At 44.1% G+C, this 13,883-nt stretch overlaps 1 protein-coding gene across 5 annotated transcripts in view; it reads right to left on the bottom strand.

The window, feature by feature from the left end:
• Positions 1–11,571, bottom strand: part of LOC149284481 (beta-2 adrenergic receptor-like) — a 93,041-nt gene extending 81,470 nt beyond the window's left edge. For 4 of the 5 annotated variants that reach the window (XM_089496698.1, XM_089496696.1, XM_089496700.1 and 1 more), the window contains exon 1: positions 10,280–11,571. In XM_089496698.1, coding sequence (XP_089352824.1) covers positions 10,280–11,495 — 1,216 coding nt within the window. In that variant the 5' untranslated portion in view covers positions 11,496–11,571. The remainder of the gene's footprint in view (positions 1–10,279) is intronic. The other variant, XM_089496701.1, reaches the window with a different exon arrangement.
• Positions 11,572–13,883: the final 2,312 nt, after the last annotated feature.

Genomic DNA, 13,883 nt, shown 5'->3' with positions numbered 1-13,883 from the left:
TCTAGGCAAACTTGGGGGCCACATAAAAAAATACAAAAGACTGTGAAGAGTTTGCTTCCCTTGCTGTCTATGTTGTACTCCTTCTGCAACTCAGAACATGGTAACTGGTCATTTGGCATCATGTGACAAAAAGGTATGATCATGTTCCTAGCTATGAATCCATTGAAAATATCAGTAGCCTGCCTGGAATCCAGAGCATATTCATGTGTTCTCTGCTGTGGGAAGTTTCAGGTTTAGGTGTGTTTTAAAAGAACATTTAGTCCAATCCTACTTTCATCAAAGGGACTTTCTCTGATTTAACAGTACCTAGGACTATAACGTGTGCAGATGTTGGCACATTAGGAAATGCTGTCTGAAGCTTACTAGTGTTCACAGACCCCAAATTTCATCTCCCTTGATCACATTGACTGAATGACAGATAGCTTTAGAAGAGTGAGCCCATTATAATATGGTGGTCAGGGTTTCGGATTAGGACTGGGGAGACACATGTTTGAATCTCAACTCCTGCATAAATAATACTTGCTGACCTGGGCCTGTGACCATTCCTCAGCCTGAGCTACCTCACAAAGTTGTTGTGGGGTGCAATGGGGAAGGATTATGTATCCCATCTTGAGCTCAGTGATGTCAGGAAGGGATATAGAATATTTTATGTAAAAAAATGTAAAGACTGATGTGGACAACTTTAACTGCAGATCTAAACTGATCTCCTTCAAGGACCTCTGAAATGCTGGTACAGCATGACTCTGTTTGTGTATCACTGCTTGTGATATACAGCATGTCAGTGTCCTGTTGTGTTAATCAGGCTTCCTTAACAAAGAGTACCTGATTTTTCCCAAGTGCACAGAAGTCTTAACCTGTGTCAGGTTTCACTGTGCTAGGACAGCCTGTTAATGTTTATCTGAGGAGAAAATGTTTTTCTAGACTTGGTGACTTGTCTCAATTGTGTACTCTTCCAGCATCATTATTCCACGTATTGCCCTGAGGTGGGAAGAAGCCTCATACTGAGGTGGAAAAAAATACCCTGGGCCTGCCTATGACCTCATACGTCATAACAGACAGGAATATTACTTCTGGGGGAAAAAATGGTCTGCTTGCTGACTGGGCATGACTGCTCTCCAAAAAATAGCAATAACACCCCTAGAAGATATCACAGAGATGGCTACAAGGGGGCAATCCTCACAGTTTACATTTAAAACACTGAAATATAGATTCACTTTATACTCCTTGCAGAACCTGTTCATAGCCAGTGTTGCCAATTTCTGGGGAATTTAATTAATTTCTTTCTGGGGATTTTGACTGAATAGTAATGGTGCAGTACATACCTCCAACAAGCGGCGTACCAGTGCCGATTCTAGGGTTAGGGACCACACGGCAACTGGATGGGTGGTGTAACAATAGTTGTGCCCAGTGCACACGGGTGCTGCCATTGTTATATAAGCGACGCACGGCATCCACATGGCGCCCCGTGTCACTTACGTTAACGAGTGCACCATTGGCACATTTGTTACGTCTGCCCTGTGACGGAAAAAGAACCCACTTCTCAGAGAACCGTTTGGTGGCTGCGGCTTCCCTCCGGAGGAAAGGAGGCCACCAGCAGGCCGCTCTTTTCAGGGGATCTGTCCCAGGCCAATAATAAATATTGGGGAATTCTGGGGATTTTGGATTTTGGTAAAACATTCCAGGGAATATTTTCAAGGCTTGTTGGCAACACTGCTCATAGTGCTGTTCTGCACTTTATTTAAAGAAAACTCTAAGTATTGTATTTTCTTTGTCCATCCCTGTCCTTGCTCCTTTTTCTCCTCCCATACCTTTTCTTTTGTTTGGACTGTGCCAAATTACTAACTGTCTGCAATTAGATTATCAAAATTAGCTGTCTGCCTCCTGATTCATGAAAGATTCCTCTCTTTCATGTTGCCCTCAGTGTTACATATTGCCATTTGGGACGTCCTTAGGACGTCCCAGTTTAAAAAGGGGGCGTCTCTTCTAGACGCCCCTACTCCTGTTACGGACTCTGTCCGTAACAAATGGCGGCGGCCGTTCCACACGGCCGCCACCATCTTGACGTAACAGATGCTCTGTGTCCACACATCACGCCCCGGAAATGACACCGCGAGTGCGCAACTAGCGCCTCGCGGCATCTCTTCCGGGGAGCAAGAAGGAGCGCGATTTTCGCGCTCCTTCTTGGCAGCGTCCAGGAACCGCGCCGTTTGGCTGCTGCGGTTCCCGGACGCTGCAACCGACGGCGCGCGCCGGTAACACGCCTATGAATAATGAATAATCTGTAACACGCCTATGAATAATTTCTACAAAGAGTGCAACATAACATGCACTGGAAATAACTGAAGAACTCAAAGTGCTTTATTTTACAGTGTGCCTAAGGAAGATTTTGTTTGAAATAAATTGGACCTCATGAATAGAATTTCACCTAAAAAGGAGGTCCTCTCTCCTTGTTTCTTGTCTTACAGTGGCATGCTCATTTTTAAACTGCCTTTCTTTCCAGCTTTTAGTCCCCGTACTCTTGCTTGTGAGAGCCAGTGTGTGGCCTAAAGCCTAAAATTACTAATTGCTATGTTATGGCATCCATTGAACCATAAAACTCACTGAGTGACTTTGGGGCAGTTATTCTCTTTGAGCGTGACATACAAGTTTGTGGTGAGGATTAGGTGAGAAGTATGCAGGTTTCCTTGTCCACTGGAGGAAAGACAAGATATAAACGTAGCTCACAAATACATAAAATGTAACCACCCAATACACAAAACATATTCAGGGGAACAAGCCATGGCAGCCGTACAGCAAAATATAACAAAATGCAAAATCCACAGGGTAACATTTGAGACCCAGTCTAGGTCTGTAACTCTAACATCTTCACCTTTTTTTTCTTCTGTATGAATTTTAATATCTTTGCCTGATGAAGAAACCAGTGAAGCTTTCAAATGCAGTTTGAATGCATTTTCTGCATTTTGGGTGGCCTATAAACATATTGATCTTTTGTAGATATTGGATTTTGTTATACTTTGTGGTATGGCTACCCCGGGCTACCCCTGAAATCCAAGAATGTGTTTCTTGGATTTGAAAATATCAAAATATCAAATTTTGCTGCAATAGGGGAAACTATAACAAGAGAGAGCAATGGACTGATTTCTCTGTTTTTTACCTTTGACAAAGGTAAACCTCTTTCACTGGACTACGTGTCAGATTTTACCTATATAGCACCTCAAAGTTTTCCCAGATGTAACAGTTTGGAGACTCCTTGAGAAATCCCATCCTAAGAAAGGAGTAGTTAGCATCATACAGGCCAGAGATAGCTGTATTTCAAGGGAAGTTATTTTTTTTTGGTTGCTAATAAGACATTACCCACCATTTATTGCCCTTTGTCCCTGGTTCTCACATGGCCAAGAAGGCAATGGCCTCTGCCTGCACTGAAATATCTCAATACCATCTTAACTGAGAATAGAATAACATCTGAGACAGAATATAGGCCTGTGGCTCTAACATCTTCACCTTTCTTCTCTTGTATGATTTTTAACATCTTTACTTGCTGAAAGCACCAGTAAAACTTTGAAAGCCTCTGTGCTGCATCTTCTGCATTTTATTTGGCCAATAAAGGTCTTTGGTGAATTTTGTTGTATTTAGCAAATACATAATATGCCCAATTAAATGTAGAAGGACTTCCTCCTGAGTTAACACATTTAGGGTCAAGCTGCATATCTTGCAATTGCAGTGCAAACCAGAAACAAGTCCACTGGATTCACTAGTCCTTTCTCCCTGCTAAGTTTGTTTACAATTGCAACCTGAGGATAAATGAGGAAATGCAGAAGAAAATCGCTTTGGTAAAAGAACTGTTCTGAGTCAGCTTAAAATATATTTGACAACTATTTCAAAACCAGAGAGTTGATAGTTTCTGTCCTCCCTTCCTCTGCCTCACAAAGTTTCCTCTCCAAAGCTTCCTCTTTCAGGCATCTTCAGGAAGGGCAGGATTGTTGGCTGCCTTAAGAAAGTGTCCTAAATAAAAATAAACCTCATGCCCAGCACAGCATGGACTAAAAGTTTACGAAGATACATTATCGTACAGGAAATATGTCTGTGAGAAAGATGTTTGCAAACAGCAGAACTATTTGGTTGTGCTCAGACAGAGGGTGGAAGATGCTTATGAAAGAACCAAATATTCCTGTGTTCTCCAAACAGCACCTTTCACGCACTCAGCAATTCTCTACCAAGTTCACCTCAGGGAGACAGTCAGGCAGGAGTCCCATTCTGCATTTTGCAAAGTTATGACTATCCTCATCAGGCTGATGTCTTATCAAGGTGCAACTGTCAAGTGTAATAAATGCATGTTTGTTGTGATGTTCTGCTCAACAAAAATGGGAGTGTAAAACCACAGAATGTACAACCAGTGCTTTAATATGTACAAAACAGAGGTCCCAAGTAGATTTTAGGCACAAACAACTCTTCATCAGAGAATACATTTTGGTCAACACTACACAGTTCATACACTTGCTAATACTGTACTTTAATAGTCCTTTGTAGGCTGAGCTTCTTGTTTTGAAAACTGGTGTAGCCTTACTTTCTTTCACTGTCTCTCTTTTGCATTGAGACGTCTTGCCTGCAGACATCATGAATAACCCAAACTGAAAGACAGCTCATACCCGTTTCATAGCGAAAAGCATACCTCTCTCCACAGCCACCTGATGCTCAATGATTTTTTAAAAATCTCTTTTAAAAGTATTTAGCATGAAGTTACAATGCTTCAAAAATAAACAAAATAAAAAAGACAATGTATTTCTAAAATATAATCTTTCTCTCTGAATATAAAGTGCTTTGGCCTCCTTTTGATGAGGCTAGGTGACAAGAGCTTGTGAGCAGCTCTTTTTAAAAAAATCAGACAAACAAACATTATTTCCTTCCCCAATGTTTTTTCATTAAGGCACTATTCTTGGAAACATGTTATTAGAATCCTCGAGGAGTAATCCAAAGGTTCTTAACTCGCTGCCTGCAGCATGAGATACACCATTACTAGACAGTAGCTTCGAGCAAAAGGAAAAAAACCTCACAAAAAATTATTATACAAACAGAATCGACACATTCAAGATAGATGCCATGTTAACAGAATGACTCTAATAATAAAAGAGCTGAGTAAAACTACCATAACTTAGCTTAACTAGAGCTGCTGCCTCACTGAGGAATTAATGCATTTTGACACCGCTTTGTCTGTCATGGCTCCATCCTATGGAATCCTAGGCTTTGTAGTTTGCTGTGGCACCAGAGCTCTCTGACAGAGAAGACTAAATATCTCACAAACTACAAATCCCAGAATTCCCTAGCATTGAGCCATGGCAGTTGAAGCAGTGTCAAACTGCATTAATTCTGCAGTGTAGATGCAGCCTAGGACAGAACAGCCCAAAGAAAGTGACTTATTGAGATTTCAAAATTTAAATAACATTACTAAAACCCAGGAATTAAGCTTTGTGCCCTAGATGCAATAGTGGTTGATAGCTTCAGTGTTAGTGGTGGTGGTGGTGGTGAATCTGCTTTGAAGTATAGTCTGAACATTAAAGAAGTAATCAAAAGTGCTGAATTCTGTCCCTAAATCTGGTTCAGCATCTTGGATAGTTTTTTAAAAAAAATTGGAGCAAAACCCAGAGTGAATTCACTGACTGAATGACATGGATTGCTGCTGGTGGCCACTGTCTGGATATTCTACCCAGCAACAAACTGGTGGAAGAAAGGAAAATACCTACCAATGCCAAAGCTATCTGAATCACTGCTGCTTTCCTCACCTTCCTTCTGTACTTTCTGGACATGTTCCCTGCTCTTATTCTGCTCCTCTGTCTTGTTCCCCTTTCAGCTGCTGCTATTAATGCTCAGTTTCATATTGCATATTACACTGGCTTGGGTATCACAATAAAATGCCACATTGGCTGGAGAATTCTGGCCAAGTTGTAGTCTTCAAAAAGTATTGCCAGAGTTGACACAAGACACAGTGGGTTGTGAAAAGAGCAAAGTCTAGCTTGCCTTGGGCCCAAGAAATCCACACACCCCAAGTGCAAATGTGAGGAGATCCAAGATTTTGCTGCCATTGTTCAGTGAGTTGTAATGTTCCATCCAAATGAAACAAACTATAGATCACCTTAACTAACGTCCAATTGAAACAAGCCAGTTTCAGAGTATGGATTAAGAAGCTGCCTTGTTTCAGCAAACCAGAGTTAGAAATAACCACATTTTAAATCGGGGCAGGTGTCTTGTGCTTAGTGGGCCCTTTCACACTCATTCTGAGCCCTTCCCTTCCAGAAAAATTGCAGAAAATATTTTTGCTTCTGGAAATGTCCAGGGACCCAGTTTTGCTTTAAACATAATGTATCTCCTTTGCAGGTTACTCCCACAAGCCCAAAAGGGAGAGTTACAAATCCAGCTAGATCAATCTTGATTTATGGGGACTTCTGCCATTTTCTTTTTTTCTGCAGTTCTCTCACACTAGTATGGCTCACATTAGGTCTCCAGAGCTTCCCTTCCATTCTCCAGTTTAGAGGCTGGACATAACACTAGACCACAGTTAATCAAAACTCAACTAGAAAGCCTCTAGTTTCCTCTTCAGGGCCAGGCTAGAGGCAAAAGGACACAAGCCAAAGGCTTGTTCCTGTCACAGTAAATCATGATAATATCTGAAAGTGGTAGTCACTGAACTAACACCACTGAAAGCATTAGAAGGGATGAATCTATACTGTGGTCTAAAGAGGATGCCAGAATGGATACATTGGCAAAAAAGCCATTTCCTCTTTTCAGTCCTCCACAGAGTTTACAGAGAACCGAGCACTCCAAGGAGCTTAAAATAGCTCTTAACCCTAGAAAGGTTGGGTAGTTCAGTAAGCCAAATATTGAGTGGAGAGACAATAATAATGATGGTGATTATGAGGACAGGCAGAAAAATTGGAATGGAAAATGTGTCCCTGCCTTGTAGGAGAATATACTGTATATCCTGCTGTGTAGGTCTTTGGCACTTCCCCCATTTCCTTGTCACTCAGTTCTGAAAATAAATAAAGGCAACGGAGCTGGGGGAAATGAACTCTACATTGCAAAAATAATCAATGAACACTAGGGTCATTTGAACATTTGTTTTGCATTGTGCTATGACTGAAAATCCTTACTTCAGAGCTTACCCCCCCCCCCCCACAACCATGCAAGGGAGGCAGTGCTTGCCTTCTCCCACATACATCTTGCTCCATTATCCACTCTTTTCCTGCACCTGTTGACTCATGTCTAGATATCATCTTCCCCTTTCACAATATGGAGAACTGGAAACTCACATGAAGCCCACCATAAGAAAAGAAAAGTGACAGTCAGAAAATCTATGAAATAAACTAATCAGTCAGATGACAAGCAAATAATGACTGGGCAGGGCTGGGTCCAATATTTCAGTTTTGCTAAGAAACGGTTTTTCCTCCATGGACCAAATAATAATAAGCAAATGGGATTTTGAAAGACTGGAGTAACCTCACTCACTAAACTCTGACAGAGGCAGTTCTCTGGAGCTTTTCTCTTCTGATCTGGTCAGCCAAAGCATATATAATTTAAGAAGTATCCTTTCGCCCCATGCTCCCCCATCCCTTCAGCCAGGACTAGAAATTCCACAGGAAATATAGTCTGCTTACTGAATTCCTACTGAAGGGCGTACAGAAATGTGGATTCCTTTGAAATGCACACTTTATGAATCACCAACTTTGTTGCAACAAGTCTACCTCATTGGGGAAAAAAAGTGCCGCTCTTCTTTTCATCTCTTTTCTTTCTTTCCCTTTCCCTCCCATGACAAAAAGGGGAGCTAAACTTTGGCTACCAGGTGAGGGAGCTCTGTGCCAAGGGGAGGGATCGCAAACAAGCTGCTTTCAAACATGGGCTTGCAAATGACAGAGTGCTGCATCCAAGGTGCAATCAGGTGTGTGGGGAGGAGAAGAGGGCACCCACAACCATATGACTGACTGGTTATGCTCCCTAGTCCTGTCAAAGTGCATGTGGGCACCCCATCCCACCACACACACACACCAGATTGGATAGCCTCATAGAGATCATTCTACATCCCCCTTCAGCTACCTACATCTCCTTGGTAAGGCTTAGTTCCAACAGTGGAAGCAAAGGGTTTTTAGAGTGTTTCAAGAATTACTGAATTTCTGCAGTTTCCTAATAGTTCCAGCAACATTCTGTTCTGAGATGTTTAGTTAAGTTTAAGCAAAAGTGGCAAAACATACACCTACTCAGATCACAGAACTACTTTCACAGAGTGACAGCAAGACTGTTCAATGGCACAATGCTTTCACATCTTCAGTAATTGAGGCAAATTTCTTGAAAAGTGACGACATCTGATTACTTTTCCACACTCTCACACAATACATGGCAGACAAATGTCATACAGGCCCAGCAGTGCTCCCAAAGAAGAGTGGAAAAATGGCAACTGACTGGACAGAGGCAAAAAGGAGATAGCTGGGGAGGGGTAAGTGTTAAAGGGGAATGGCTATACTACCCAGTGAACCCGAAATGCTAAGGAAAACATAAGGTCTTTATATAGCCTAAACACCTCCAGGCAGGGACAAGATGCAGGACCAAGCACACTATGTACTAATTTAACCATATGATACAAATGACCCAGATCGATCCCATTTTTATTCCAGAATTCATTGCCTCCAGGCTCCTGTGGACCTCAATTTAGCAAAATAAAAGAAGTGGTATTTCTGTGGCCAGGGACCATTTACCTTTGTCATTATAGTTTAAGTAGTGTTATGCCTTTAAAACCACTTCTTAAACTTAAGTGTTTAGCCAAAGTACCTTGAATGGGAACTGCTTGCAAGCTACTTTCTGATCCAAGACCAGCAAAGCACTGTTCAGAGCAACCCTTAACTTTATCCTTCTGTCATGTTTCAACTCATAGTCACAAAAGGGCAAGGGAAGGCATTGGTGCAGCAGGTGAGTGAGCTAAACTGCCATCATAATCAAATATTATTTTATAGTGTAGCACAAACTGGATTTTAAAAAAAAAAACACCTCTTCACTCCACCTAGATCTCAATAAATCATCATCTGCATTACAGTATAGCAGCAAAAAGTTTTGGTTCATGATTTTACAATAAGGACCCACAGGAGTTCCCTGCCATTTAAAATTGTGCTTTTTATCTGTCAAGAGTCTATATAAGAAATAATGATCCCGACTGCAGGAAACCCATGATTATTAATGCTGGGATAATTTAATGAACACTAGGGCCTAAATATACTAAAGGCACCATATCCCATCTGGTCTTGGAAACTAAGCAGAGCCAGCCTGGTTTGTACTTGGATGAAAGACCACCAACATATATCAGATGCTGTAGGCTATATTCCAGAGGAAGGAACTGACAAAACCACTTCTGAGTATTCCTTGCCTAGAAAAACCTTAGGAAATTCACGGGGTCGCCAAAAGTCAACAGGCAACTTGAAAACACACCATCTAATAAACAGACAGGGACAGTGGATTGGTTTCATTACAAAACACCTCTCCGCTTGGCAGCTACATAAGCAATGAGGATTTGAATATTGCCAATTAACATCCAAATTTCATACTGGGATTGCACAGGCAGAAAATAAATTTTTAAAAAAACTGAAATGAAGAGGTGCTAAAAATATGCCTGTTGTACCAATATCAGCAATGGCTGATGAGGACTTCAGAGGTTCCACTTAAACTGATTCCCACACAAGGTACAGAACTTGATACGTTCAAATAACTCAGTCACTAGGGACATTTTTTTTAAAAGTAAACACTTGACTTTACAGCATTCCTAAAAAGTGAAAACCTAAGCCTAATGTCTCCACCTGAAAGGAATTCTTAGAGCTCTCATCTTCCAATGAGAGAGTGACTCATCAATAGCACCAAATTCCTTCTCAAGTGCAGGGCCTTTTGGAACAGCTCAGCTCTGTTCCTACATCTGTGAGGTAGATGGGTATGGTGACACTACATCACAACCAAGAAGTTCCTTTGTGGGTTGGCCCCAACAGTACTTTAACTCCTGGTGGAAGAAGAAGCTCTAATTGGGATAGATTCAAATCCAATCATACCCTTCCTAAAATAGTGGTATATAATACACCACCATGGTGTCATCTCCCACATTTGGAGCCAACCTTTGCTTGGCTGAAGTTGTCCATGCAGCTACTCTATTTCCCCATTTTATGTGCCATGAATATGAACAACTGTGGTCACGCTAAGAGGGAGTCATCTGGGCTACGTGCCTTCCCCTGCAAATTAATGCTACCATGCAACACAGTACCTTTGCAATGCAAAAACTCTTCCCCAGTAGGGGGGCATCCTTCTTCACACAGCAATTCACAGGCCTTTTCTCGTCCCACATGATAGCCATTGTGATCCCCATTGAAGTCACTTTTCCCATTGCTATTGGAATATCCATTGACGTACATTTTCAGAGCAGACCTCCGGAAGCAGAGGATCTCCTGGAAAGCATACCTGAAGTCTGGGCTCCGGCAGTAAATTAAGGGGTTGAAGGCTGAATTGACATATCCCAGCCAGTTCAAGAGAACATAGAGGAATTTGGGGATCACGTTTTCATTGATGGCATGCACAAAATGAACAATGAAGAATGGAAGCCAACACAAGGTGAAGGTGCCCATGATAATGCCCAGGGTTTTGAGAGCTTTGTGTTCCTTCAAGCAAAACTTGGAGGCCCTCCTGAGACCTGCTCTGCCCACATTTTGTTCCTGTTGGGAGCTCTGCTGGTGGAAGCGGCCCTCACACTTGTCTATCTTCTTAAGCTGCTGCTGGGCGACCTGGAAGACCCTGGCGTAGACGAACACCATGACCACCAGTGGCAGGTAGAAGGAGATGATGGAAGAAATGATGGCATACTCGCCGTTGATGAAGAAGTCGCAGCAGCTCTCGTTGCCGTAGCACTCCTTGGCCTCCACGGTGTCGGCTTTGTACCAGTCCATCTGGATGGGCAAGAAGGAGGTCAGGATGGAGATGACCCAGACCAACAAGATGACCACCCTGGCTTTATTCTTGGTCAAGTGGCTCTGGTACTTGAACGGGGAGGTTATGGCGAAGTAGCGGTCCACAGCGATGACACAGAGGGTCTCAATGCTGGCTGTGACGCAGAGGACGTCGATGGAGGTCCAGATGTTGCACCAGGAGTTGCCAAAGCTCCAGGTGCGCTGGATGATGTGGCTGGCGCCAAAGGGGATCACGCCGAGGCCCATCAGGAGGTCGGCACAGGCCAAGGAGGTGATGAAATAGTTGGTGACTGTTTGGAGCCGCTGGAACTTGGCGATGGCAGTGATGACCAGGACGTTGCCAAAGACGATGGCCAGCACAATCAGGGACATCAGGATGCCCATGCCCACCACCCAGCTCTCCTCCAAGGCCCTGCTGTCACTGCTGCTGCTGCTGCTGCTGCTGCTGCTGCTCTGGTTGGCCTCCAAAGCTAAGGGCTGCAGGAGGAGGGAGCTGGCTGGGGAGGTGGCCTTTTCCATAGCGGCCTAGGGAAGACCCCCGACGGCGCCTACAGCAGGCTAAACTGGGCAGGCTCAGCTCCCCTCTCTTCTGGGAGGCTGGGAAGGCAGGCAGGCACTCCCTGGACGGGGCGGCTGCTCGTCCTCTGCCTCATGCAGCCTGCAGCTGGGTCTGCACCCCTCCAGTCCGAAGAGCCGCCGAGGAACTTCTCCGGAGCCTCTAACGTTTGGGAGAGTTTATAGGAACTCCGGATTGTGACGTCAAAGGCCCCCTGGCCAATGGGCTGCTTTCAGCCAGACACCCAGCGCCTTCCAAGCGGCACTCGCGGAGGACGGCTCCCGCAGCGCTGCTCCTGGCCCGACGGCAGCCCGGCAAGAAGGCAGGCAGCCCCTGGCCAGAGGCAATGGAGGAGCGGGCCAAAGGGAAGCTAGGCAGACACCCAACAGAGATGGCAGTGCCCTCTTCTGAGTCAGGGGCGCGAAATGGTGGAGAGGTAGGCTCTGTGTCCCTGGGGAAAGGAGGACCTCCCTGGTCACCCAGAGGAGAAGAAGAGGAATAAGACTAAGAGGGGAGGACAGGACTCAAGGAAAGCTCCTCCCCAAAGGACTCATAGAAAGAGAAGAGCAGGCTTCGGAGTCCGGGAGACTGCAAAGGAGGACCAGGCACTGCAAAATGGAGGACAGTCCGGGGAAATGGGAGGAGCTGACCAAAGGAGAGCACTCAGAGAAAGGACCATTATTCCTGCTTCTGAGTCAGGAGCTCAAAATGGAGGACCTTCTGCACAGAAGGTGGAAAGGTAGGCTCTATGTCCCTGGGAAAAGGAGGACCTCCCTGGTCACCCGGATGAGTAGATGGCAAGAGAAGAGGACATTCGGGGGAACTGGAGGACAGGAGCAAAGGAAAGCGGCTCAAAAGATATTCCTAGGAATAGAAATGCCTGCTTCTGAGTCCGGGAGAGCGGACACTGCAAAGGAGGACCAGGCGCTGCAAAATGGAGGGCAGTCCGGGAAAATTGGGGACCTGACCAAAGAACAGCTTTAAAAAAACAAAAACACTCGTAGAAATGTCAGTTCCTCAAAATGGAGGACGTTTTGGAATTCCTCCTGAACGGGACGTACTAAAATAAAGGACAATACTTGCCCATAGGGAAACCATACTTGCCCATAGAGATTCATTGGAGATTGCTTGCCCATGGGAAATAATGGAGATTGCTTGCCCATAGAGAATCATGGGGATTACTTGCCCATAGGGAAACATAGTCCTTACATGCCCATACGTCCCCTCCTGAACAGAAGGTTGGAATGTAGGACGTGTCCGGGAAAAGGAGGACCTCTAGCCACCCTGTTCTTAGCCCTGCTCAAAAGGGAGGGCCCTTTTGGAAGGCCTCCTGGACCCAAGATAGAAATGTAGGACGTATCCTCAAAAAGGATGAGGACAAGGCACTGCAAAACACAGGACGCTGAAGAAGAAAAAAAACAAGGTCATGACCAAAGAAAAGAACAAAACGCTAAGATAAACAGAAATTCATTTCATAAGGCTTATTTACAGCTATATTACACATATTGTATTTTATTGTGCATGTTGTTGTGTGCCTTCAAGTCACTTCCTACTTATGGTGACCCTATCATGAGGTTTTCTTGGCAAGTTTCTTTAGAGGGGCATTGCCATTGCCCTCCTTGGAGGCTGAGAGAGTGTGACTCTCCCAAGGTCACCCAGAGGGTTTACATGGCTGAGGCATGGTCCAATGCTCAAACCACTACACCACACTGCTTTACATACACTACATTTTATTATGTACTCACACAGACTGAAGATGACTTCCCAGAGGACATTCTCTATTGCCACTCCAAAAATCTGGAATGACCTGCCAGATGAGATCCTCCATATAACATTGGTGGAGGCCTTTAAGAAGGCAATAAAAACGGATCTCTTCTGGCAGGTCTTCCCAAACTGATCTCCTCAGAATTTTCACTCTCCATTTGTTTAACTAAACCCACTGGACTTTGATCTCAATCTATGTTATTAATCATTTTATTGGGAATTGGTTTTAATGGTATTTTATGGTGGGAGAGAGATTGGGGAACTAGGATCTAATATGTCCTGTTATGCTTTTATCTATTGATACTCAAGTTTGATTTTATTGTTCTTGTTTACTGTTATCCGCCTCCATCCAATACAGGGAGAGGTGGGATACAAATTATTATTATTATTATTATTATTCTAGCTGGACAGCTTGAATTGAGCAGGGAGATGTTGCTGATGACCCATAGGGCTCCTTCTAACTCTATGAGTCCAGATGGGCCCTTTAGCACGTCCTGACAACATGCTAGGGTTGCCTCAGGGTGCCGTTTCCGGATGCCCCACAACCCTAGCACGTCACCAGGACGTCATTGCTGCGTGGCGCCGTA

The sequence above is a fragment of the Sceloporus occidentalis genome, unplaced genomic scaffold (genome assembly GCF_023333645.1).
Source record: "Sceloporus occidentalis isolate IW3139 unplaced genomic scaffold, rSceOcc1.0.p SCAF_92, whole genome shotgun sequence".
Taxonomy (NCBI): domain Eukaryota; kingdom Metazoa; phylum Chordata; class Lepidosauria; order Squamata; family Phrynosomatidae; genus Sceloporus; species Sceloporus occidentalis.
Note: the sequence above shows the minus strand (reverse complement) of the source record. Positions and strands in the feature narration are given on the sequence as shown.